This window comes from Megalops cyprinoides, chromosome 6 (assembly GCF_013368585.1).
Source record: "Megalops cyprinoides isolate fMegCyp1 chromosome 6, fMegCyp1.pri, whole genome shotgun sequence".
NCBI lineage: Eukaryota > Metazoa > Chordata > Actinopteri > Elopiformes > Megalopidae > Megalops > Megalops cyprinoides.
In genome coordinates this window covers 12,804,505-12,832,472 of record NC_050588.1, presented here as the reverse complement: position 1 = coordinate 12,832,472, position 27,968 = coordinate 12,804,505, and the positions used below count along the sequence as shown (strand labels likewise).

At 45.5% G+C, this 27,968-nt stretch overlaps 2 protein-coding genes across 4 annotated transcripts in view; one reads left to right on the top strand and one right to left on the bottom strand.

Moving 5' to 3' along the window:
• The window catches only part of LOC118779885 (transcription factor SOX-13-like), a 29,604-nt gene extending 23,968 nt beyond the window's left edge, over positions 1–5,636 (top strand). For 2 of the 3 annotated variants that reach the window (XM_036532206.1, XM_036532205.1), the window contains exons 10-15: positions 716–875; positions 1,582–1,694; positions 2,466–2,562; positions 3,338–3,505; positions 4,780–4,996; positions 5,326–5,636. In XM_036532206.1, coding sequence (XP_036388099.1) covers positions 716–875; positions 1,582–1,694; positions 2,466–2,562; positions 3,338–3,505; positions 4,780–4,996; positions 5,326–5,572 — 1,002 coding nt within the window. In that variant the 3' untranslated portion in view covers positions 5,573–5,636. Of the gene's footprint in view, positions 1–715; positions 876–1,581; positions 1,695–2,465; positions 2,563–3,334; positions 3,506–4,779; positions 4,997–5,325 lie in introns of all 3 variants that reach the window. The other variant, XM_036532204.1, reaches the window with a different exon arrangement.
• An 8,348-nt stretch (positions 5,637–13,984) lies between these two features.
• Positions 13,985–27,698, bottom strand: etnk2 (ethanolamine kinase 2). The gene is made up of 8 exons (XM_036531745.1): positions 27,222–27,698; positions 21,807–22,066; positions 20,567–20,707; positions 18,431–18,573; positions 18,112–18,195; positions 17,684–17,844; positions 15,422–15,495; positions 13,985–14,115 (listed from the first exon to the last, which is right to left on the bottom strand). The coding sequence occupies exons 1-8, from the start codon at positions 27,366–27,368 to the stop codon at positions 14,043–14,045; spliced, it is 1,083 nt and encodes a 360-aa protein (XP_036387638.1). The 5' UTR covers positions 27,369–27,698; the 3' UTR covers positions 13,985–14,042.
• Between the last annotated feature and the right edge of the window lie 270 nt (positions 27,699–27,968).

Here is a 27,968-nt window from a genome sequence, read left to right as displayed (position 1 = left end):
CATCACTACCTGTTGAAATCGTAACTGTATTTCATACAGGGTGTGAAATGCCTGTTTAAACCGGTGTGACACATTTATCCAAACGGCCTTACTCATTCCTGTACTATTACCTGGCATATATTTGTACAAAGACAGTTTGCAGTCTGCATCAAATACACTTCCCCAAACTTAGGTAAATAAACCTTGCTGGTGGAATGAACTTAAGTATGCAGATCACACTAGTAAGTGGCATGAGAACATTCCAGGAAATTACAAGTGATTCTAGAGCATTTCAGCTATTTGTCTTGGCCCAGCTCCTGGATAACATATCCTTACAACATTAGTATGTGTTGACATTAAGCTAGCCGATGCTCACATAGATAATTACCCCCACAACACACAATGGCCGGAACAAGTCATTCCAGAGACACTGAACTGAACGTCATACCGTTGAACACCCTTATCACTCTGCCTTCGTCACTCAAAAACCAGAATGCACAGGTGAAATTGTCACACTGAAGCAATTTACAGTAAGGGGTTAAACTGCTAATAAAAGGTCACAGCAAAACAATTTTAGGTATGTATCTATAAGAGAAAACAAACTAGAACTATGGAAAAAATGCTTTTGAGCTTTCCTTGAGGAGGACTAGTGTGTGTTCTCCGTGAGGTGGAGCGGACTATGCGTGAGTTCTCTTCAAGGTGGAGTAAAATGACTCCATCTCTGTTTTTGTTGTAGGAGACTAGTCAGCCACTGAACCTGACCTCCAAACCCAAAGGGATGGAGCTGGGGAAAATGCCCAGTCCTCAGGCCCTGGAGCGAGCGTCTCTTCACCTGCAGGCGGGATACGGGCACCGCGACTTGCAACACAGCCCCCCACAGCCTGCACTCAGCCTGGGTCAGCGTTCCACACGCATATACACACACACACGCTTATACACAAACACACACGCGCGCTTATTACAACCACACACGCACACACACATATACACACCAGCACGCTTATACAAACACACATACACATACACATACACACACATAATTAGATCGGATATAGACACAGACATGTACACACTAGCTCACACGCATGATTAAACCGGAGGAACACCTTCCCAATACGCAAGCAGATGTGGCTGACTGCTGAGCACCATGTGTCAGAAATGGAGTAAAAGTCACCGTGGTGCTGTTTGGTGTCTTTATCTCTGAAGCCTTTAGGAAAGTGTGATTTAGCTACCAGGGATTTACACTGTGGAAAGCTAGACATCATAAGGTCAGTGTTAGCAAAAAAAAAAAAAAAAAACATTTTTCTCCATTCACCTTCAACCTACATTTTCCTCTTGGTGACTGTATTCTTCCTCACTCTGTGATGGCATGAGAGATGCCTTGTCACCACCCACAGAAACTTGTTTGACTGTGACATCAGGGCAGAGTTTGATGGAAGCTGTCATCGCTTCACTGGGGCCCTCTGTCATTTGAGCAACAGCTAAATGAAATGGCGACCGCTCACGCCTGTAGGTGGTGGTGCGTGACCTATCAGAATGGAGACATTGTGGCACATAACCCCCTTTCTAAGACTGCACCCTCATGCCCTGTCTGTCCCACAGGCTTTCTGGGCGAGGGGGATGTGGTGACCCAGGCTATTCACGACGCCCAGCAGCTGCTGCGGGGTCCGGTGGGGCGTGAGAGAGACAGGGAGAGGGACGCCGTTGCACGCAAGGTGAGTCAGCGGGTGAGATTCCCCCGCCGCCGCCGCCACCCTCGCGAACTGACAGCACCCTCCCGGTCACGCCTCACCGAACGGCCCAGGCGGAGGAATGCATTAATGCCCCCCAGAAATAACACGCGTGACCTCGACGTCAATTCCCCCCCCCACCCCCCTCAGCCTGGGCACAGGATCCGAGGTCAAGGTGCGGACCGGACGCGGGTGTCGGCTTACGGGCCGGGAGGTGGGGCAGCCACGGCGGTCTTTGTGTGACAGACACCGCAGGGAGAGGCCACGCAGCCCTATTCGGCAGCACAGAGGAGCAGGCACCTCTACGGTGCTGCGTGATGTTATGATTATACAGTGCTGTGGCAGCTATTTTCCTCTTTCTTTGCTAATTATACACTGATTAGCGCCTCTTGCCCGTCTCCACCTCTACCTCTCTGGACCTGTCCTTCCGAGACAAAAGACTGGCTGCCCGCCCCGTCTGCCCTTTTCTTCGCCTCCCGGCTTCCCCTCTGTCGCTTAGGCTGCGAGTTTTTCCTGTTTTTGCGTTTGCGCCGTGAAATTTACTGCGAAGAGACGTGACAGGCGTTTCCCATCGCGCTCCTTCGAACAGTCCTAACCATTCTTCTCGAATAGTTCCTTTTGTTACCTGTCAGATCCGATTGCCCCCCCAGCCGTTCTCTGTGTGCTTTCGGTTCCCGTGAAAAGCTGTGCAGTGACTCTGTTCTTTGCTCTTGTATGTGTGCATGTGTGTGTGTGTGTGTGTGTGTGGTGCTGAAGGAGGAGTCTCGAATTGAGCGGCTTTCCCACGGGGAGAGAGGTGAAGACGCCCACGGCCTTCGGGCTGGTGAGGACCACCACAGCAGCGATTCAGAGGGTACGGCCGCTTTAAAGCCATTAAAAAGATTAAGAATTTCCACCCCCATTGTTACCTGTGCCTTACAGCATTTAAAGAGTTCATTTGAAGATAAAATGAACTGATTTGCATGGAGGCAATGGAGCAGGATACTGTAGTTCTAGCAGCACACCAATGTGGGGAGTGTGTAATGGCGCTGTGGAGTAATTTATGATCTAGGCTTGTAACCCAAAGGTTGCAAGGTAACCTTGGTAGGATGTATGCCCTTGCAAGGTAAACTTGGTATCAAGGTTCCGAATCCAGATTGCTTTAGGAAGTGGATATTAAAGGGACAATATACCCAAAGTTAAGCTAAGTCACCCTGAATGAGGGCTTGTGCTAAGCATTACATTACATTATTGTCATTGAACCTGAGTGGAGCTGAATGCAGCCGAGACTGCAAAGAGGATGCGTGGGTTTGCTGTATTTCTGTGTTTTACTGGCTGCAACACTAGAATTGGTTGTGTCCCTCATGGAAACTGCCTGACTGACAGACCCATTACATTACTTTACGTTATTGGCATTTAGTAGACTCTTATCCAGAGCGACCTACATAGGTTACAATTCTTATATGTTATCCATTTATACAGCTGGATATTTACTGAGGCAATTGTGGGATGAGTACCTTGCCCAAGGGTACAGCAGCAGTGCCCTTTCGGGGGAATCAAACCAGCGACCTTTTGGTTACCAGTCCTGCTCTTTACTGCTACACCATACTGCTGCCCATGAATACAAGTGCGTGTCGTCTCTCCAGCAGGGACCATGTCCGCTCCAGGCGCCGGGGGCTTCACAGAGGCCCGCAGCTCATCCTCGGGGCACATAAAGAGGCCCATGAACGCCTTCATGGTGTGGGCCAAGGACGAGCGCCGGCGCATCCTGCAGGCCTTCCCCGACATGCACAACTCCAGCATCAGCAAGATCCTTGGTGAGTGGGTGGGCTTGCCCGGCCACGCCTCCTCTCACCCCCGTCCAATCGGACGCAGCGCAGCTGTCTTTTCTTGCCTGTGGCTTTTGTCCGTAGGTGTAAGCGGCACTTCTTCGGCGATGTCAATTGGAAACTGTTTATTTTAAAATGGAGAAACCGTGCACCGTGACTACACCCCTAAAGTGCCTCACATTTATTATGGGATGTTTCATTATTTGAGATACATTTTTGGTAGGGCATTTCTGCTTTTTTTTCTGGCTTGCTTCCCTTTTCATGTTTGGAATCTTCACCCCCTCTCCCCACCCCCATATCCCCAGTCCTGCCACGTGTCTCCCGTGTCGTTCTATCTTTGGCTCTAACCTCTGTCTCTCTCCATCTCCTGTGAGCAGATACATTGTTTTCCCATCTATTCTCTCTCTCTCTCTCTCTCTCCTGTTGTTGTCAGTGTGGTTTGCGTGTGTGTGTGCGCGTGTGTGTGTGTGTGCCAGCGCCCGTGCCCCTCGGGGGCCCCCATGTGAATGCGCCTCTATTTCGGGGGGTGACACCTGCTGCAGCTCTGGCCCAGCAGGGCACGCCGGGGCACGATCTGCCACCTGCCTCCCCCAGCGGCAGGCAAACAACAGCCACCCCCCCCCCAACCTCCACCCCCCCCCCCCCCCTTTTCCGAATGCCCCTTTCCTCTGACAAAACAGTGGCATTCCATTCCATTGTCAGCAGCTCCAGCCAACCTCCCAGCCCCCGTCCTTTTAGAGAGCAGAACGTGGCGTTTATCTCTGCGGGGCAGCTCCGCCCACATGTTCCACAGCCCCACTAACCACCAGATCTGCTGGACACTTATTGCCACGTCCAAGCGCTCTTCAGTCTTGCGTAGACCAGCTAGCCAAGCCAGATGGCAGCTCTAACCAGCCAGAGTTTTGCACTGTGGACAAAAGCCAGCAGCACTCCAACTTTATTTACGTAAACACCATAAGCTCAGAGTGGCTCCTTTGACTTTGCATGTTTGATTGTGCATTTGTTATTGATTACGTGTGTACATTTAGACACACATCAGTAGGTTGTGTAGAACATTTTAGTCTTGATTCTCCAGCAGTACAGTGACCTTACTTTTCATTACTCTCATGGGCACAAAACAGGGGCTGGTGGGAGATGTAGTCCACAGCCTCAAACCCTGTACTTCACCTTCTGTCACCATTCAGTATAAAGCATTCAGCGGTGCTCTGTGCTGGTGTGTCCCCGTGCTGACTGCCCCCTGTGCCGCCTCCCGCCCCGTACAGGCTCTCGCTGGAAGTCCATGTCCAACCAGGAGAAGCAGCCGTACTACGAGGAGCAGGCCCGGCTCAGCCGGCAGCACCTGGAGCGCTACCCCGACTACAAGTACAAGCCCCGGCCCAAGCGCACCTGCATCGTGGAGGGGCGGCGTCTGCGCGTGGGCGAATACAAGGCCATGATGAAGAGCCGGCGCCAGGAGCAGCGTGGCCCGTATCCCACCAGGTTAGCCCCTACCCCAACTCACTGACGCACCAGATACTGCATAACGCAGAGCCTTCTGTTAAGTCACAGAGGCCTAACACAAAACAGTCTTCTGTTAATACAACTACCACAGTGGAAACCAAGGCCACCATCTCTGTTAACGCTGCGCAAAGCTCATTTCCTGATTAGTGTTTATCTAAAGTAGTCGATGCGTTTTCAGCTCATTAATTAAGACTTTCAGCTGATTAAGTCTTTCTAGGAGTTCTTTGAAGTGTTTAAAGGAGGCTTGCTTGGCAGTTATGTCACTAATTTTTTTTTTTCTCACTCAACCCCTGTTTTGTTTTCACCAGCCAATCAGATCAGCAGCTGCACTACCCGTCCGGTGACGCTCGGTACCCCAGTCCCCCCGTGTCCTTGGCAACGATCCCCCTGCACCCCGCCCTCCTGGAGCGTTACCTGCCTCGTGGCCTGGAGCCCCAGCAGGCCAGGGTCACCGAGGAGCAGGGGGGTTCCGCTGAGAGACACCCCTACAGCGAGGGCGAGGAGAGCGACCAGGGAGAGCGCAGCGAGGGAGAGCTTGTGGTCCTCACTGACTGAAAGCAGAGGGGAGGTCAAAGGTCAGCCTCCGCCCGCCGCAGGAAGGCACATCGGCAACATCAGCGTTCCCTGCTTTTCCGGGTTTCCTCTGACCGTGTGCTCACACAGACACTGACCGTGGTGTGGATTTGCAGGTGCAAAAGATGCGGTTGGTTTTTTTTTTTTTTTTTTGAACGGGTGCAGACCCGCATTTAGAAACTTTTGTTTTTCACCAATCCGTTTTTGCAGATGTTGGTCGCTGAAGGTAAAACGGAACGATCGCTTTTCTTTTGTTCACTTAAATATGATAAGCGTAAGAATCAGAGAGGCTTGCTGACGTCAGTCACCCCTGAAGCAGGATGCCACTTCTTCACAGTCCAATTTATCATGTGTTTTCTTACAGCAAGGCTTTTGTGCTTGTGATGTCATCAAGGAAAGCCTCTGCGCTTTGAGATAAGCAGCCTCCGAAACGGCTTCTTCTTGCGGTGGACATTAATATAAAAGTCCCATAAAAGTGCACATAATGTTAATGTAAATCTGATTATATACCTAAAGAAATGCATATAGTCTAAACTAAGAAATTCTCTACTTTCTCAGTTTAGATATTTTGTTAAAATTTTTAAGTAGTTATAATAAATGGCAAAAGGAAGAAAACCCAGAGAAAGTGTTCGGTTGGGACATACTAAGCGTTCATGAATCATCTTTTAACGGCAATCTACATAACGCGCACTTCAAGCATTGCCCTGCGGAACTTGGGACACTGAACGTTTTACTTGGGGGTTCATTTTCAGTAACTTTTTTACTTTCCCTGAAAAAAAAAAAAGTTATTTTCCCAAATTGAATTTGCCCCTCATTGTAGAGAGGTAACCTAGTGATCATCTTTCAGAGAACAGTCCAGGGTGTCCTTTAAATCCTGCATGGGGATGACAAACAGAGCTTCTTTTCTGTTTTCTGTTCTTCATTTATGTCTACGTAAACATGTACTGGCGTAATCGCCACTGGTTTGTCGAGGCAAAAGTGGTTTTCAGGGATCATAACATGACCTTCATTCAGAGGTGCACTTTTTATTTATGTTCAGTTATACCATTTGAGATGATGGAACGCATAGTCTGCAATTTAACACCCAACCACCCCCCCACCACAACCAGGAAAAGCACATTAGACTAGTTTGATGGTCACCTTTTTGTGCAGCCTGCAAAGTTTATCTGTAATGATCAGATTCCTGGCTACTTTCGGTCTCACTGCAGAAGATGTTGGGACATCAGTGCGAGTTCCTGTTGGAACGAGGCAAAGGTGCTTTCCAGGACTCCGTGAGAGTCTCACCAGCTCTGGCAAAGCATTATTTTCTAGTCATTTTTCCAACCTGCTGGTATTAAACTGCTTTGCCAAAGCAGAGCAAGAGGCGAAGCTGGAGGACTCCAGCCTGTGGAATGTGAGCACTTGTGTCACGCTCCTTCTTAACAAGGTTCTGTTGTTTCGTTATGTGTCACAATCTGCACTCCCCTGCTGGTTCTCAGATGGCAGCCAAATGTTACTCCGTGTTGCTGATTTTGGCGGGAAAAAGCTCTTTAATCATTTCATAACCCCACGCGAAAATTAGTGGCACAGTGATATTCCAGTGTTTTTTTTTAATAATTGCAATTATGCTGTAAATGCCACTTGCTTCACTATTTGTTTAGCAGACAGCCTTAGCATTTACAATTTTTTTACTCATATTGTGAAACTAATTTATATAGGCGCAAATGGTAAATTACAGTGTTCAAGGGCACCCCTACGTTGCCCTGTGCTTGAACGTAATAACCTAACTCAAGCTCAGCCTCACATTGGAGTCAAAGTCACATGGTTCAAAATACTCCAGTCATTACAGCACCTGTATATGTCATTGTAAATGTGTACTTTGCACCATTCTGTTATAGCACCATTCTCTGGAGCCAGTTGCATGTAATAATTGGGGGAAAAAGTTCAACACAGACAAGAATGGGTCTCTCCTGCTGAGTTAGGTTTGAGGTTAAACTTGTTGGACTTTCTCCAGGTCCTGCTGCAAGGCTCACAAGGTACAGTGGTTAGTGTGGCATATATTAGTAATGCAGTTTACCCCAGGGCTGTTAAAACATGTTTGCCTTGATTGATATGTATAGTAAGGTTAATAATCAATATTGTGACAAGGGCTGGATTAGGGAAGTGTGTCCATTCAGAGGGAAGAGGGAACATTAAAGCACCATTGTTTGAAGGATTTTTGCATGTCCAGGAAATGGAAATGAAGCATTTATGGAAAGGGTGAAATCTCAAATTTCTAGCTTCTGTGTTTACATTGGGGGACGGCTTCCCCTTTCAATCATTTGGGAGAGTTTGCCCTCTGCTGGCGAGAGTGGGGTCAGCATTGCCTCTCGGAGCAATTGGCATCTTTACAGGCAAAACTGACAGAACAATTCTTTTGTTTCATTAGACTTTTCTTCCCCACATTTGTGGAAGAAGACCAGTGAGGAAGTATCAGCTGAACTGGCCTCCTATCCATAAAGCCCCATAGTTTGCATAATAAATTTGATATACATACATTGTCTCATGTAACATGATTCCCACAGCAGTGTTGGGCCATGTTTTAGCATTGTAGTAGCACAAAAGTAAAGGTGCGCTTGAATTTTGGACACGCCTTTTTGGATCCTGATTGGACCTCAGCAGAATGATCTTCTTAACCATCTGCTGTGTTTGTTAAGGCTGCAAAAACACAATCGTAAAGAGATGTCCAGTTATCTCCCTTTGTGGATCAGGGTCAGAAGCTAGGTAAAGCCAATAAACCAATAAAAGTTTTAGCAGCTGGTTGAGAATGTTCATTTTTCATTGAACACCTAATTGGACCAGATGTACATATGGAAACAAGTACGCTTGCAGTGGAAGAAAACCAAGGGACCCTAAGTAGCTGCCCAGTACTGGCATTGCCCACCTCTGTGTGTGTGTGTATGTATGTGTGTGGGGAAATAGACACTTTTCCGCATCATCATGCAAGCAACATTATCATTGTCTGTCTTCTGAACAATCATTTGGCAGTCTCCAAATGTACAGCAAAGAGTGAGTTTCATATTTACTATTGACTGCAGTCACAGTTTCGATAGGGTGAGGCGAGAGGATTGTGCAGAGATTTTAAACATAAAATGTGTTTTTTGGGGTTGTAATTGCAAATGGAATAGTTTGTCTGTTATAGCGGGGCTTGGGGGGGGGGGGGGGGGTTTGACTGTCTTACAATAACAAGCTGGCACTCTGTAGGTTTGCTGGCAAAAGAAATATGTTACAATCAGAAAAAACGAAAAAAACATTAACCCCTTATGAGAATTTGGTCAACTGTTGTAAACCTCTTGTTGTAAATATAGACATAGACCTCTATTTTGTTTATAAAAGCCTGTGTAATTTAAAGGTGTACATTTCCTGGCCATTTTTATTTCCAAGTTTTGTGTTTGTTTTTGAACGTAATAAAAAAAAAAATTGTATTGTTGTGCTAAGTTTGTGTTTCATTAGTCTTTTTATTAAGATGCAGCCTCTTCAGAAGTGGATTAATTTTCTTCAGTTCCACACAGCTGTCTCCTCTTGTTCGTCCATTGTCCATCCCCCACAAAGATTTCAGTTGTCTTTGGGACTGAAAGCCAAGGCCGGGACAAGAAAAGGGAGTGTCTTCAAATGTGTCACCAGCGGATGTGAGACCATGTGTGTGTATTTACGTTTCGTTTAGGATATCCTCAATAGCAGACTTCCCCAGCATACCTTCCGGGACCAAAGAACAGAATACAGGTCAAGTCAGCAGAGACGGGCAAAAGTTCAAGGAGGAAAAAGGTGTTTTTCTGGAAGTGGGATGAAACGGTGAAAGGAAATGTTTTAAAACGAAACTATGGTCAATTTCTTCACAATGAAAACTCTTGTAAAAAGCTAAGAATAATCAAAAAGAAAACATATCAGTGGTGGATGGTCTGGAATTTTTGTGCTGGTTTAAATACAACGACCTACTTTTAAGAATAAAATGTGTCTTGACAGTTTCTGTTCTGCCTCTGTGAATAAAGGGGCCAACAGTCCATAGGCATAGGCATTCTTCTGAGCTGTAGTATTTCATAACATTGATTTTCTTCCCTCCAGTACCACGGAAATTATATATTCTCAGCACAACTGTCAAACCACTCAAAAAAATACTGTATTGCATGTTTCATTTACATCAGTTACTTTTTCCCAGTTATACTTGTCAATACTGCCACCTACTGGAGACTTTAGTCACTCCCCGTACTCTGATAATACACTTGAAATGATCAACATTTCAAAATACAGCTGTAATTCAGATGACCATGAGGGAAAAGATCACATTTCACACTATTATCACCTCTGCATTTTACCATCTTGTGGCAAGTTACAATCAAACAAAAAAAAAACACCCTAAAGAACATCCCACCGATGCGTTCAGCAGTTGTCAGAATCAGTTGTCAGAAAAAAAGCACAATCCGCAGCAGTAATTTTCACAGCTGTTTTAATGGAAATGTTTACAGACAAATGTTAAATCACTTTTCCTGGCACACATACAGAAGTGAAAAGGATCACTGTACACACTTCAGTTTTTCACAGTAATTGTTACATTATTTACACCCCACGCCCCTCCCTCAGAGCTGCAGAGTGTCCCCTCCTGCCTCACCAGCACGAATGTTTGGAAATGTCCGGGCCTCTCTCTGCACCTCAGATACTCAGCACCCTCCTCTAAACACATTAAACAGCCAAAAGCATATACAAAGGTTTAAATAGACAGATATAAAAGAGAACTCAAGTTATCTGTACAGGTTTTTCAAGTTAAATCAGCTCAGTACATTCACAAGTTAATTTCAATCGAACTGCAATGTGTGAAGCTAACCATTTTGGTATACCTTTACAAAACAAAGCATAAAATAAAACAATAACGATAGTTTACTTTTAAACTAGTGCTACCAGGAGAAGTCCTTCATTTTGTCAGTATGCCCTTAATGGTTGGACCATGATATACAGTCATTCAGTTTGACCCTAAACTAATGATGTTTCATAATTAAATACACAATGTTTAAATTGTACTTGGAATTCATTATAAGTCCTACAAGAAATGCAAATACGTAGCAATAAATAAAACTCCGGATTAGCATTTGGCTGGACGTACCAGCTAAGAGTTGCTGTACAAAAGCGCTTTTTACACATAGCATATCCAGCCTACTGATATTCACTTTTTGTGCATTATTTCTTTCTAAAGGACTTTAAATTTCAAGCATTTGCTGGGCGTGTGCTGTATCATTAAATGCCATGTTACGGTCATTTAATCGTTTCTTTTCAAAAACAAATCGGGGCATGATTCAAACCTACCTGACCCTCCAAAGTCCACACCAGCATCTAATACGCTTGCAGGCCACATCGCTTGCAATTGTACAGCTGCTGTTCCAGTAAGTCCCAAGGCACTAGTGCAAGAGGACATTTTTGAGCAAGGAGATTAATTGTGCTCCAGTAGAGCATTTTTTTATGCCTTGTGTCACTGTGTATATGAAGTATGTAGAATTCACTGCAAACTACAATTAGTGGGTGTCAATTACCACCTTTCAGTTCCAACGAGGCCATTCCCATACGCTGTAGGATGAATTTGGTTCCACTGAGTTTGGTTGGCGAATGTGAGGCTATGATATGATATGCAGCCAATACCCGCCCCATCGCTAATAGGGATGGAAAAAAAAAAAACTGCAGCCCTCACAGAATGCACACCAGTCCGAGTACATTGGAGACTCGGCTAACTACGAAATAATTCATACCACCAAGGGCCCTCGGTGCCGTAGTCATCGCCTGCTGCTTAAGCCGGTGAATAATTAACCACGTGTTAATAATTGACAGAAAGAAGTCCAGTCAGCAATGGCAAATGAAGTGCAAAATACCCCCCCGCGCAGAACACCCCCTCACAGGAAACGTTCACGGGGTCGGGGCGTCTGGCAGAATGGTTGCGGTTGTCGTTTCAGCAGGTGGCGTGAAGTACAGCGGAACAGTCCCAAAATCAGGGGATGGTTAGCGGCTGCAGCAGCTCTCACACAGGCACCTGTCCTAGCCTCAGCATCTGCGCAAATTACACTGAAGGGGTCAACGCAAACTTTCTGGTTTTTTTTGCATGCCCATCCTACATAGACAAAACAGGAGTGACATAACAGAACCTTGGATATGCACACTGACATATAACCAATTACGCTCAGCACGACAAAAGCAAAAAGACAAAAGAAAACAACTACGCTACACTATTACTACAAAGAGCGCTACGTATAATGCTTCAAACTGCAATGTCCCCATGCAATGGATGTGCTTATTTTCAAAAGAGAAAAATGTGATGGACAAAAAAAAAATGATCTAATGGGGAGCATTACTGTAAGGTACGGGTCCCTGACAATTATGTTGAGGACCCACATATTCCATTCAAATGTGTTTTCTAATTACTGCAAGGTGCTCAATAACTGACCTGCATGGAGAGTTCTGCTACACAGGTGTTTCTGACCCTCCCTTGGAAGCGATTTTGGTTAGAAACCATGGCTGAGGCTTTTAACAGGACATAAGGGCAGGCTTGGTCCAAGATAAGGTGCAACTACCAAATCTCCGTCCCAAATCTGTGTCGCCCATGGCCTCAATGTCCGTGACAGCAGCAGCAGAACCCTCGAAATCCAGAGGCCTAAATCCCAGCTTCCAGCCAACAGCCACCCAAACACGCAGGCAAAATCAATTGCTAAAATTAATCCAGGGCCAGCATAATCACCGTATAATAGCCGATATAATAGTTCTTTGGCATCAAAACTACAGTTCCCTCTAACAAGTTTAAAAGAATTGGATGGGATGAATACCGGGTTCATGCATTTTTGCTGAAAAGAGGATTAAACATTTAGAATGTCAAAACGAAGGAGGCTTTGCTTCCTGGCCAGAAGTATCCAACCACACTCAAATCTGACAAAGATTTTGTGTTCTAGTACAGGGCACAGAACAACACTTCACCAGTGTAGAATGAGCATGCTTCCATACTAAAAAAGCCCCACAAATGGTATGGACTTACATCCTCGGCGTAAGTGGTTTTCGGTCATCTTGAGTCACGTAAGATCAAAAGCAAATACTTGGAGAAATGATCAGAACAAATCCGGCCTCTCTGGACCCCTGACATTGACTGACCTGGCGATATTTCTTACATAACATTGTTATGCAAGGCTCTTTCGGTCCCCCTAAACCCTTTTGCGCAGTTATTACCAAGATGGGAATGCTCGGCGGACGTTAGGAATGCACGGCTGCACTCGGACGCCCCAGCGGTCTCGTTAACTGGCCTGTGAGTCTTGCCCAGGTGAGGCAGATTGGGGGGGGTGCAGGGGGTAGTCATGCGAGTGCAGCAGGAGCTTACAGTGATTTTCCAGGCCTGATGAATGACGGGTGGAAAAATAAACAGCTCGAGTCATAACCATAAAAGAGAGAAAGGTAGAAATCCGGTTTCTGCAGCCTGGGAGGCAACGGGCCCTGACCTGGTCCTGGGACACACACACGTGCACGCGCACACACACACGCACACACACACGCACGCACGCACAGAAAAACTGACCAATCAAATAGATGTCTATTCCCTTTGTCTTCTGCTGTGAAGCAATCTTAGCCAAAAGCAGCGAGAAGCCATGGGGAAGCTTAGGGCTTTGGTGGCAGCAAGAGGAGGCAGAGTTGCTGGGAAGAGAGAGGGGACTGGCTGGGTTTGGCCTCCGCCTTCCTGCTGCCCGAGAATGCAGAGCTCACCCCGAAAACACTTCAAACTTCAAGCAAACTGCACAAAGGAGGTTGGGGGTGAACGGGGCATGCACAGACCGTTTTCATAGTTTACCGCGGGTGTCCCTTAAATAAGCCCTGCCACAGCAAACCACTGACAATGGCTGCCCCCCATCTCACGGCAAAATCCACAGCAAGCTGAGAGCGGCCATGGTTACAAAGGTGCAGACTGAAGACTGAAGTCAGAAAATGTTTGTTGGCTGAACAGCAGGTGGACTAGGAAGTGTGCCGTGTTGGATATTTACTTTAAAGGAAAACGGAGCGCTGAGTTACTTGAGCTCAGAGAGAGAGATGGAAGAAAAGGAATGAAGAGGAAGTGTGTGTCTGCGTCTGCGTCTGCATCTGCATCTGTGTGTGTGTGTGCGTGTGCGTGTGCGTGTGCGTGTGCGTGTGCGTGTGCGTGTGTGTGCGTGTGCGTGTGTGTGCGTGTGCGTGTGTGTGCATGCGTATGTGTGTATGTGTGTGGCAGGGGGCGAGGTGAGTCTGGTGGAGTTTCTCCCAACTGGACATCAGCAGATGCTCCTAAATATCCACCACCCCCACCCCAAACCCCAGCCTTACCCCCATCCCACCCCGAACCCCGCCTTCTCGCCCCACCCTCTGCCTTCTCCTTCTGGAAAGTGCTTCTGCTATCAGGGTCAAAGAGTCAGTGATGGAGCCAGACTCCTGCGTGGTTCCGGTCCGCTCATTCGGGGATCTTGAGGGCCATGACGGCCGGCTTGGTCTTGAAGTACTGGTTGAAGCGCAGGACCGCATACCTACGGGAGAGAGAAGGAGAGGAGATAGAGACTGAATGGACCACGTGCTCCAGGAGCGCTCTCTAAGACACGGCAGCATTAAAACAGCCCTGCCCGCTGCCTTGTTTGATGATACAAGTCAAATGAACGCATCGGTGGCACGACCCGGGCGGAAGATACTGCACCATTTACATCATTTCCATCAGCGTGCCAGGGTGCCTCTGTGGCAGCTGTGCATTCATTTCAGGATCCGCTTTTACATTATTGCGTTGCTTGCTTGCTTGCTTGGCAGACGCCCCTATCAAGAGCTCACATAGATTACATGTCATCCATTTGTACAGCTGGATATTTACAGAAGCAATTTGGGTTAAGTAACCTGCTCAAGGGGACAATGGCCCTGCCTGGCTTGAAAATCAAGCTGACAACCTTTTGGTTGTAAGACCTGCTTCTTACCACTACACCACTCTGCCCCTCTACATTATGAGCCCTTCCCAATCACATTAGGGGCCCTGGAACCTGGGCACTGACCCTCTAATGATGCTACAGGTAACGGCAACATCAGAACACTTACATGTGCTATGCTCAAATAGCACCGTCAGCCATGCGCTCTGGATGCTACACATTTTCCCTATTTTTAGAGACCTGGGAAGGCTGCTGGATCGGCGACAGGGATGCCACCCCCGCGTGCGAGCCTGCCCGTTTTAGGAAACGGGCCAGCCGTCGGTAGTGAAAGGCTGCCGTTTATGGTGTCGCTCGTTCTTTCACGCAAGAAAGCAGAAACACGAGCCCCACGCGGGTGCCCTGCCGCTCCATTAACCGGCTGTAACCAATCCGCTGTTCTCCCGCGACCGGCTTCCGGACAATTCAGAGGTAGCTTTCTCACCCAACAATGCCCTATTCATTTAGCAGTCATACGGATACATCTGCTTGTATCAGTCAGTAAGGTGAAGGGCTCTGTGGTTTGTATTGACTTCTCCCATTGCCATACATGGCACCATGTGGCAATTGCTCGACTTCACAAAACGTGAGCATGAGAATCAATACTAAAGAACAGCATAGCGGTCTACATGTACAGACACAAAAATGTTATCTATGAACTATGGACCTGTTCCTAGAGTGGCGGTGAACGTAAATTCTTCGACATAGTCAGATATGGCTGGGACTTCCAGGATCCAGTTACATCATTTAACAAAAACATAGATTCAGCCCAACCAGTAGGCCCATGTAATGTTCTTCCTGAACATAAAACACTTTCATGGCACAATCTATTTAGAAATTAGATGAACATAAAAACCTGACTCAAAAACCCTGAGAGGAGCTGTCTTACCCGAGGAAGTCAAAGTCGATGGTGGAGTACTTGGCCTGAATGAGAGCCCAGAAGCCCCAGAAGAAATGAGATGCCTGCCAGGAGAAAGACGGGACTGCGGTTAAGACGTGACCAGACAGACAATGGGCCCCATGTCCTCCTGTAACACTGCTGTGTTCAGTCTGTCTCATACCGATGGGCACCATACACCTCAAAAAATGCCAGAGCATGCATAATACCCTGCACACCGGTGGGAAGCTTCAGAATAAGAGGAGCCTCAGCGCTTCCAAATCAGCAAACTGTGATCAGACACGACGCAAATTGGCTAGCATCTTTGCAGTTCTAACAGACAAAGTCAAAAACGATTTGTATCAATAGTTTGTTTATTTTGTTTTTTTTTTTACATTATTAAAGGAAAGGGCATTGCATTTACTATAGACTATTTGGAGTTAAAGTTTTTCTCCAACAAATATTTAAAATGTGATACATTCAAAAAGAATCTGTGTAGTTCTTCTCGCTTTATCACAAAAATTCTCTGACAGTACACTAGTTCTATAATATGCAGTCTAAAAAAATATTTGGGTAGATTGTCCTAGTTCGTACACATTTCCATGCCCATTTGATAGGGGTGATCAAACGGCTTTACAGAACAAGCTTCACCACAATGTCTCTTCACACTGTGCGTGTGGGCGCCTGCTACGTGGGATTGTTCCTGGCCACCCACACTGGTTTTCATGTTTTTGAAGGCCAGGCAAATCAGTCAGACGTCTATGATACACTATAAATATCACACATTAATCTGTGACCCAGTGTCACTGGTTGTTACATAAACTATTTAAAAGAAATTATGAAGAAATGCATGCAATGGCTGTGCCTCCAGAAACGTTTCACTATTGATAAAGTTTAATCAAACAAGTAAAATTTGAAGTGGAAAATAAAAATGATGAGAATAAGTAAGAAGTTGGCAAGCTACGGAGTGACACAGTGAGAAAGCATGGCATTTTAGCTGACATCATGTCACAGATTATTTTTATTATTTGAAGAAGTCATTTAATACAAATTTTACTATTACAGTATGTAGCTAGCCTAGTCATTTCTTTCTGTTTAACTACTAGTTAAGACAGAAGTTTGTTTTAACATGATGTTTTTTTTTCTTTCAGCCTTTAAATTAAAGGCAACACTTACTTTTACATTTTTCTTTTGTTTCTCATCTTATTTTTAAGAGGATGTTTGTGAAATCCTGATAGACAACTATAATTAAACCCTTGTGGAACTGTTGTATGGTGTGTAGGGTCTCCCTTAAAATAATATTCTTTGTTACAGTCCTTGCTGGCAAGCTATGTATGGCTAATGCTATACAACTATAAAAACAGTTAATTATACAGCTAGTGTGAATGCTCATGAAATAACCGTCAGGCAGACAGTTTCCCTAAACAAGTACCATTGTCACTGAAGCTGATTAATCTTTTTAACCAAACACTGTACAGAAATAAAAGCAAACTTGTTAACTTAATGAGAACATATATTGTGATACCACTATACTTAATACCAGTATGCAGTGGTGTTAAATAGGCAGTGTAACAAAACCTTTGCAGTCCAGTGTCCTTCTGAAAAATATTTTGTACACCTGTAACTTCCGCACACACAAAGTGTCAATATCTCTGGAACACCTGAATAAAACAGTGCTTACTACTGATCGCAATGCATTAATGTGCACGAAAACAATCCTACTAGAACACGGCACACTATGTGTGAGTGCTTGCACTGAATCAAGGAATAGAACGGGTGTATGAAATAGCAAAACTAATATATAAGAAACATGTAAAATGCTACAGTATTGCTATACTTACATTTGCAATTACAATAACAATAATAAATTTTGTCATCCTTCTAGGTGATGATGGAAAATGACTACCTTCTTTGAGGATAGCCTGAAAAGGGTTTTGGTTACCAGCTTATGATTATCTTGTGAACTGAACTCAGGCGACATGCTATTCCCTGTTTGTGGTTTACGATAAGCAACTTATTTCCACAAACTGTTTCAAGTAGAATATGCGTCACAGACATTTCAGCAGAGACCAGCTCGTGCAAGTTCTAACTGAATGTGAGGACTGAACGAAAGGACTTAAGGGCTGGGATCCAATTACACACACAGACTGCTTACTGATTAGCTATGACAACGTCAGTGCATGGAAACTAGGTTTGAACATCTGGGGGTGGGGAGACGATGACCACAATGGGGCCCTCAGCCAATGGGAAGTGACGGCCCCGCCCCTCACTCACCAGTGCAAACTTGTTGACCTGGACGTAGAGCGTCTCCAGCTCGCGCTCGCTGACCTCCTCGCCCTTCTTGGTGAAGAGCTTGTAGGCCTGGAGGTAGGTGTGCAGCCATTCCAGCTGCATCTCCCTGCTGGGGTAAAGGTCATAGTCTGGCTCGCTCATACCTGAGGATGCACAAACAGACAGACAGACAGACACAGACAGACAGACAGACAGACACAAAGTAATGGCTGAAATTATTATTTGAAACACACATCCTGATAGGGAATATTCATGGCAAGGGCCAATTTTTCCATTTCCGTCAGCCAAAGCAGAGATGTATTCTTCACAAGACTGATATGTCCATCCAGATGACATCATGTCCTTTCCACCAACAGTATATTGAGCCCCCTGTCTATGTCAGAAAGGCCCCTCACCTGACATCCACTCACCTGCAAACTCATTGAAGTGATTCCCGATATCAAATGCCTGGTAGTTGTAACTGGAGTACTCGTAGTCGATGAACCGAACGTGGCCTAAGAGGAGCACAGCGGAGTCTGTTTGCAACCTTCCGATATTCCAAACACATTCTTTCAAATGCAGAATAATGTAGATGTGCTATGCTTAATTTTCTCTCATACACAAGGAAACTACACAGAGAGTAAAGGACTGATTTGCAGAACAGGGCTGTAGTCGCATATCACACAGGGAAACAAAATGTGCGTCTTATTTTGCCGTTTGACAGTTCAAGCAACAGGAGGCGTGCGTTACCTTCTTTTATGTTGTGGATAATGTTCTTGCACAGTAGATCATTGTGACAAAGCACTACAGGAGAGCCCAGCTGGGACAGGTGTTCCTTCATCCAAGCCATTTCCTGTTCTAACACTTCCTGGCTTGGTACTTCCTGTTGAATTCTGAAAAACAATCAAAGATGAAAAAGATAATTTAGGCATACAGTTGCAGCAACGGATGTGAATGTTCTCAGCCTGTTTCCTCTTCTCAAATGTATTTTGACACTCTTGCCTGATTTTCACTCTCAATGTGTGAAACATTCACCTCCCTACTAACAGCCATGCTAACACATGCTCTCTGTGGTAGCAGCCATGAGTGTCTACACAGACAAGGATCCTGCCAAATCTCCCTGCCCCTCCCCCTGTTGCCGTGGGTGACTCAAACCGGGGAAGTCCCTCTTATTCCCAGCACAGATCCTGACCAATCATCTCGCAGTGGGCTGCATGAGCTAAGCGCTCTCCACAGAACCGTTGATTGTCTGCGGGGACGACAGATACGGCAACTAAAAAGGGTTATCTCCTCTGTTGATGTGGCCTGTCTCGACCAATCAGAGGACCGGCCGGGCACTTTCCCAGGAGTAATGGGCTTACCTCCTGAGCTAATCCCCAGCCACCGTTTACCAGCAGCGCGCCGCAGCAAGGCACAGCCAGACCCATCTTGCCCCGAGAGGGGGGGGTTGGGGGTTTCACACCCACGTGGGAGCGCTCAGCAGGTGAGGCTGCCGCGCCAGCTCCCGTGCAGCAATGCAGCCCTGACGCTGCTCGCAAAACGCCTGCGCCGCAGCGGCTCCCTGTCACCTGCGCCCGCCGTTGCCATGAGGACAGCAGCGTCAATAAAACGTCACCGTGCTTAACATCTGCTGTGTCCCTGAGCGCAGGTGCCACCTTAACCCGGGGCTGCGGGTATGGTTATATAACAGCACTTATCCTGCTCATCATAATGCCCTGAAACGCACAATAATCCTGGTTATGGAAAGGCCTTCTTGGGCAAGAGATGAATTCACAACTCCTCCTGGCAAAGCGGTGGCTACACTGCAACACTAAATCCCTATGACTGTGCCAGAAAGCACAATGGCAAGTGCTCTGTGCCCTCGAGCGTGACAGTGGCCGTACATCGGGTCCACTTCCACACCCACAGATGCTGACCCAAGGAAAAGAACCAGAGCAACTGAGGGGCCTGCAGTGAGTCATAACAGCTTAGCAGTAATAAGGCCAAGACCAGGTCATTCAGCCTAATTTGCCTCGTCATTTGCTTATTATCTGGAGTGAATCTATCACTGTATCCCATTTCATTTGGAAGGACACCAGACTCTGACTCCAGTACAGATCTACACAGGGTATTCTGTCCATTAATACGAAAAAATACTTTAATGTGTCAGACTGTACTTAAGAGTAAGTTCCACCTGCATTATCTGATTCTCTGCACATAATGCAACAGAAAATACACTCCGCACTGTACCTCATTAATCTCTTTTAATATTAATATCTCTAACAAATCTCCCTTCAGTTTAATTTTACTGAGATTAATGCGATTTAAGCAGCTCTTCATAAGTCATCTCTTTTTGACCTAAATATATTCTTGTTTCTCTTCTATGTACTTAATTTGAAACTTTGGAACTGTAGTGACACAAATGACACATTCTAAACATGATCTGAATACCGCATTATATAATCATTTTGGCACTTCCTTTGACTTACTGCAATATACCATTGTATTCTGTTTTCTCTCACTCAAAGAGTTTGTCTTCCACAATTCCGAAGTCTTTCACATATTGTACACCCTAGCTATGCCTCCATAAAATAATCCTTAAATTTTTATTGATAAGTAGTAGCACCTTTAAGTTGATATTGTTAAATATCATTGGCCAATTGTCTACCAATTTATGAAGCCTGGTAGTTTGATATCATTTTTGCATTTAACTACTTCACTACTACTGCCCTAATCTATCTGACAATATATCTACGAGAAAAGGCAGAGGTCTCAGCACAGCCCTTTGGAGGACTCCACTTTTTACATGTGACCCAGTGATCTAACTGTGACACCAGGGATTTGATCACATAAAGGAATCCACAGAGCTGGAAGGGGCGTTTATGTTTGTGAGCTGTGGGGGGTTACCTGGTGTTGGAGGCCTGGTCAGTGAATTCAGTGGCGACCAAGCTGAAGTACTTGCGCATCTTGATCCACAGGTTGGGCTTGGGGATGCAGCCATTGTGAGCGTGGATGGCGTGGATGCGGGCCATCTCCCTCGCAATCAGCCTGCCGTGGGAAAGAAAGATGTTACACATTACCATGGTGTGCCAGAGAAATGGCACCACACACAGTTCATAAAGGGCCTTTCCCTGGGAATGTACCCTGTGATGCTGACCGAAAACACATGGCTGGGAGTTAATAACTATTCAGTGACCAGCTGGGAACAACTTTAACAAGCGAGACCTTATGCTGGTAGGAAAAAAAATGTACAGAGGGACTGTGGATTGTGTGGAAATTCGTCTCCATAATCTTTGTTAAAAACACCGGTTTTTCCAGAGGCCTAATTATGACAATAATGACTAACTGGCTGTGAATCAACCATTGACAGAAGTCTGCCTGTATTACATCACCTGTCACTGAACGACTTCCGGAGACAACTCTGCCGCAGTGATCTCAACACTGGAAAATTCCTGGCAGTTGCTGTCACAACCTCCCCATGCATGTTATGTGAACTGCTTTTGTTTAGTCACATGCTACTCAGTCAGTCCACAGTGATTCTGGAAAGCCCATGTGGCTCCAATTATGCAATGTGACACTACAGTACTGATATGAGATATATATATATATATATACACACACACACAATACACCATGTACCAGGTTAACTACAAAGTACCTTTGGGCATGGAGGGTACCTACGGTCACAAAGAGATCACAACCAATAAGTAAACTGGCAAAAGGAAAAATACGATTGACGTATGCACCCTTTTAGAAGCTACCAAAGGTATGGGACAACACCTTTCATGTTCCTCTGGTATCATATTCTATCTGGCAAAAACTTCCCATTGAATTATCATGCAACAGCAAATAAATCAAGCAGCACCATTTGAACAGGTGCCACTAGACTTTCAAACTGTTGTGTCAACAGTGAGCTACATGCACTGTAAGAATCAAGTTGCACCACAATTAACTTCAATGACTCAAATGTACTGATGAAGTCATTCTGGAAGGGGGATCCTCCGTCCTGGGTTGTACCATTATTTTTGAGGGGTGTGTCTTCCCTCAGGTCTTTAAGGGCGCCTCTCTACTGGGCTGTACCATCATGCATAAGGACTTCCAGGGCATCTAACACCTGAAGGGGGGGGTCTTCTCTGGATCACCGTACCTGAGGAGTACGGGGTCCCTCACGTCCTGGGTGCCGAGGGCATCCCCCTGCATGAACTCGTAGCAGATGCCGTTCTGGAAGGTGCAGTAGAGGCGAGGGGCGCAGCCGTTGGCGTGGAGCACCTGGAAGCTCTTCAGCTCGTTGTCCCTGTCCACTATCAGCTCCGTCTTGTTGCCGTACACCCGCACAAGCACCACGTCCTCCGGGGTCTCCTCCACGTAGCAGCCCACCAGCTTGTTGGTGGTCCCATCTGTGAAGAGCTGGAAGACAGGAAGAGAACGCCTTCCCTTTATTACAGCAGCTCGAGTGCCAAGCAACGCTGCAGCCTATTTCAGCGTTCATCATACCATGAGCTTGAGATAACGATTGCGAGGCCACTGCCTAATCTGTCTCTAAAGCTGTAGGCACACAGTGAAACTGGCAAAATGCCACAAACTGTCCAATTCAAAGCACCTCGTGTAAAACCCTTAAGGAAAGTGATAGCTAAAAATCAAAGTAGCACTGAAGATTTTCAGAGTGAATATCACTGTGAAACAACTTCAGTACACCAATCAGTTATATAATTCATTCATTCCATTCTTATGCCATTCCATGTATGTGCCCTGCACTACTCTTGTTGTTTGTTGTACCACTACTAGTGGATGGTATTTGTTGTTGTTGTTGTCACCTTGAAAATCATTATAAGAACGCACGATGAGAGACATTGGAATTGGAATGCTTGGCCAACTAAGTCTGATTCTAATTCTTATCAGTATTCCATCCTGGGCTGTAGCGGGGTCTTTGCTCTAACGTTCATTAAGACAGATGGCCAGGAAATGTTTACAATGTGCACTTCAAAACAGACAAACGTTAAACTGTAGAAAATAAGGAAACGTTTCTGACAGTCCATTTTTTTACTATTTTTTTTTTTAACAACAGTTTTACTGCAAATTTCACAAACTTTCAGGGCAACAGACTTTCCCTAGAAAAAAGAAGGGAAACTAACTCACTCTCCCCCCATCACCCACCACTGCATTTCTCACATTCCTGGCATGGCTTTGCCGAGGGACGCAACTACAAGGGAAGATCATCAAACACACGGGCGCAGCTTTTGATCAGACAACAGCGCTTTTGTGGCCCCCTTTATTTTCAGAGCTACATGCGCACTGACACAATGAAGTCCCTAAAACCTGCCGGTCATTCTTTCAATACCTCCGCATCCATGTGGTGTCACACGCCTCCGTGCCCACAAGCGCTCACGTTCGAGGTAAACACCGTTTGCTTCACGTCAACAGCCGCAGAAACAGGGAGGGCATGTTTCTTCTTTGTGTGTGGACGGTGCCTTATCAAGGTTGTTTTGACTCTTTCTTAGAATATCACAGGACTTGAGCAATATTTGTGCCATTTTCTTAATAAGTTAATATACATGACATGCTCCTCAGCTATTCATCTTTGTGGAAACTGCTACAATGCAAATTCACCACCACAAACCGCTTTGAGGAACTTGTTTCGCCACTTCGCCATCACAGATGCCGTAATTTTGGCCCTGTGCTCTGACGGTGACGTGGCCTTGCCATTGGCAGGATGCATTGGAATGGCGGTATCAAGAGCGGCGAATGATATTTACACTAGCCTCTTTCCGCCAGCCTGATCTCCGTGACCCTGCCCGCGCTGTAAACACCGTGACCTGTCCCTGTCCCTGCCGCTCATCCAAGTCACCTGATTAACACGTACACAGTCACGCTAATCTAACTGGAATGCAGGTGTCTGTCCTGTTGTAATCTGACACGGTAATCTCATGAATGGTGATCCCTGGCTGCGTGGAGACACGTGCTGCGGGGCCAATATTATTGGAGATAAGCGCCTGGCAGCCCTCGACTAATTGAGGGCACGGGGCGCCTGCGGAGAACAAAGGCCCCCAAAACAATCAGTTTTCATTGATAAAAGTGCAAAGCCGCGGTGCAGTGCAATGCAGCGGTAAACATTCGACTGAGGCATTCCTGCTCTGAGGGGGCCAATGTCACCCATAACAGGGGGCCGCGAACGGGGCCCGTTTGCCTCTCAGCGCCGGCCAGACCGAGACCTGCAGACGCGTCGACGGCCCTGGTGAAGATCTGGGTCAAAGCGACCCGAAAAAAAAATGCATTCAGCATTTCAGCCTCAACAGAGTGGGAGGGAGGTTGGCAAAGTGAAAAAGCAAAGATACAAGACTACAGGAAGGAGTACTTTAAAGCTGAGGAAGGCAAGGTACAGGGTCGCCTCATGGACAGCATGTTCCATTTCACAGAACTGCACAAAGATCCTGACTGCAGTTTTCAAGGTTTACAACTTCTGGTGTCACATTTCCACTCTTACCTTTGTTCCAATTAAAAATATGCAAAAGATAGCAACTGCAGCATAGGGCCATGTATATGCATGTTTCTCCTGACACTGTTCTTTAACCAGAAAATGAAATATGAATATTTCATTGATTTAGATAGTGACAAACTGTAAAGCCATGCCTGTTGACGCACACATTTTAGGATAAAACAACAGAAACATGGATTATTAAAACCATACTAACACTGTAAAAAAACGAAAAAACTGTGACACTCAGCTGTATCTATAAGTTTCCTCAAATCTAGCACGGCAGAGTACTGAAGTTTCTCGCTTCCATATCACATGACGAGACTACCACTGAAACCCTGAGCTCCTTGTTTTTTTTCTCACATTAACAGACACCACAGTGTCTTGTAATCCACATAAACCATAGCTATCGTGCTAACTACCAGCATATCCTGCTGATGTCATGTGTCATGTGTTAGGTATCCATCTCTCCGCTGAGCAGGATAACTAACCACAACCAACATTCTAAATCTAACATATAACATCTACATTTTTAAAATACCATATGTTCATCTGTGTGGGGGTGTATATAAATGCATGGTTAAAAAAAGCTGTTTTAACAAAGCATTCTGAAAGAGGAAGCCACAAAATGAACATACTAGCTATAACGACAGGACAAGGTGTTAGCAAGAACAATTTTTTTGCTAACTTGTTACAACTAGTCTGCCACTGATCCATGGGTACTGTGGCAGAGATTTCTCATTAGTACCACAGACTACTCCTGTGCTCCTGTGCTCCTCTGTCTAGGAGATTGAGGACACATATTCATGAGATATGGACCAAACAGTCTGCTCAGTGTGCTCCACATTGGAAACTCCGTCTCTGCCAGGGATGCACACAAACACAGACAGTACAGGAATCTGTACTGTCCTGTTACACACTGGAACCTCCTAGATGGAGAGCGAAAGGAGCTGAATATTGGGTCATAATAAAGGGAGTACATAAGTGTAAACGTAAATGTAAATGTCAGGAGCTGAATATTGGGTCATAATAAATAGAGTACATAAGTGTAAACGTAAATGTAAATGTAAATGAAGCATCTGTGGTTCCCGTGTGGTCTTCAAGTACATCCCTATGATGACTATGGATGTCCTGTTGTAGACCACACCCCTTCAAGAATGTTAACATTGAGCCTTTAAATTATTACATTAGTAACTTCTACATTGCCAGACTTCACAATGTAGAATGCACTGACCTGACTATCTGGTCAATGACAAAAAATCTATGTTAGTAGGCAACACCAAGACTACCTGCCTATGTAGGCAATAACAGATGACATAAGTTGACAGATTTTTCCCCAAAAAATTCATTTCAAACAACAGAAATTTGAGGAATGGGTGAAATGCATTTATGTTAACACTTTATATCAGGAGTGAATAATAACTCATAGTAATACTCTACACAGCAAACAATTACCATTACCAAGATACTGACGTTAGTTAGTTGTCTAAATTGCAAGTTAGGTAATTTACTTAGCAAAGTGAACTGGCGTAACGCTGTTCTTGCCAGGCAGAAGGAGCTATGTAAAATTGTATAATACCCCATGAGAAAACGCAATAGTTCTGACGGTTTAACATAGCTAGTCAAGCTGCATTCTCTAACCTTTCCTGGTGTATAGCACTATACCAGTGACAAGGATCAGTATATTGTAATCAGACCAATCAGACCAACCAAACAGTTATTTGCACTGATATCGTTACAGGCATAAAATGACTGAGTTCCAAAATGCACGATAAATGCATGATTCTGTTATCAATCCGGAAATACACGTCATTATAATGATTTCATCTTTTACTCATTTGACCTGTAACCTACTATAGCAAAACGTGACACGCAGGCATTGATACGGGGGGGGGGGGGGGGGGGGCAAAATGCTAAAATGTTACCCAACCCAGTCACAGTAACAGTTGGGATATCGGCTCAGTTGTATTGAACTCCTGAAAAAAGTCATGACGTAGCACCATCAGACCATCGCATTTCACTGTGACTCAGACACGACCAACCAGGTCACCAGGGCAACCGGCAAAATCCGTCATGCTGCGAGGACTAAGGCTGCTTCGGCCTTGCAAAGCATCTTCTTGCAATTTTGAAGCTAAATGACGTCCAAAAATGTCATTTTTGCACAGTAAATTGCACGTGGATGTGTAGGCAGTCTAGCGGTTAATGGCGAAAATGGTCTCGGGTTGGTGATACTCGCGCGGATTACCGCTTGCTACAGTTTATCTGGCCGATAATAAATGCGAAACTTAAGATATGGAGATATCACGAGTTACTTTGATGGAGCAAGGGACTAGGTTTAGATGTAGTCAAATACCTAAATTAGCAAGCTTAAAAGAAGTCTAACATTTGCCGGACGGCTGTCACCTACATGTGTGACTCCATCAGTAGCCTCCTCCACCCTTTTGTCAGCTACCTTGTTCAGCGTGCACGTCCTTTATCTAGTCAAATCCACATTTGATAGTCTAATTAGTGTTCTATAGTAAATGCTTGCTGTCTACTTAAGTAAATAATACATGCATTAAGGTCAGGTAGCTAGGCAGTTGCACCTCCTCTACGTGAAAAATCTCTTTAGCTAACTAATCAATGCGCTAGTCAAACCTTTGTTAATGCAACTTGGTGTCACAACTAGCTAGCGAGATAATGTCACATATACTGTAGACCGTGACGTATTAGCTAGCTAGCTACTGGTTTCCATTTCTGCAGGCTAGCTAGCTAGCAACACATCAGCCAACGGCACTAAAACCGTTCTAGCTAACTTTGGCTACATTGTCTTACTATTAGCTAACTAGGTAACGTCACCTTGCTGCAAATACTGGTTTTGGAGGAAGAATATCCAAACGTTGAGATATTTTCGCTAGCAGGATCGCTGGCAAATATAGGAGGAGTGTAAATTTGTATTTCATTTCCGCTCATTTTTTCAATAAGACCCAAAAAGGCGTACCGTTGTTGGCATACTGCCGCTAGCTAGCCATTAGCTAACTATCACTCATGAATTAACGTACTGCACCAAAGACAAGAGGTAATGTTAGCTTGCTAGCTATGTCAGCTTACCTTGGTTTTAACAAGGTTGATGTCCCATGCCGGTCGGAGCTCTTTCATGAGTTTCATTGCGCCGGCTGTGACGTTATGTTCATCCACAAAAATGGGGAATTTTCGGATTGCCGGCGAACCTACCGGCACGTGGATCTCCGTCTCCATATTTAGCTAGCTAGCTTAGTGATTTTTATCTTTTACGAATTTCTGCCAGAGATTTCTGAGCTATGCAGCATGCAAATACAGACGTTGCTCAGGATAGGGCTGGTTAGTTAGTTAGCTCGCCAAATAACAAAATAGCTTGTTAACTACGATAAACATTCACAAACGGACACAGACTCGATATCAGGGGTTTATCGACAGTTACCTACGTATCTAACAAGCAACCTAGCCGGCTCAGTTATGCAGATGCGCGGATGCTGCTGGAAAAATCTTCCTAGCTGGCCAGCCGACTTCAGAGACTTTCAGTGGTTACTAGCGGAGGCTTCCTTCTGCTTGGCACCGCCCTCACGGTATCATCCGATTACAAGTCTTTCGTTGCGTAGCGGTTTGAAATCAGTGACAGCCGGTTATGATGGATGACAACCGTGGTTGACGCCCACTCTCTCGACTCGGACTGAAGGTGGCTAAAGTGGAGATTTTGCATAGGATTGAGATAAATAGCAACTCCGTACATCCGTCTGCAGCTTTTGGGAGGGGGGCGGGGAAGGGGAGGAGAGGCCCCATCGATGGGGGTTCAGTTACGTTTTCAATATTTAAACCGTA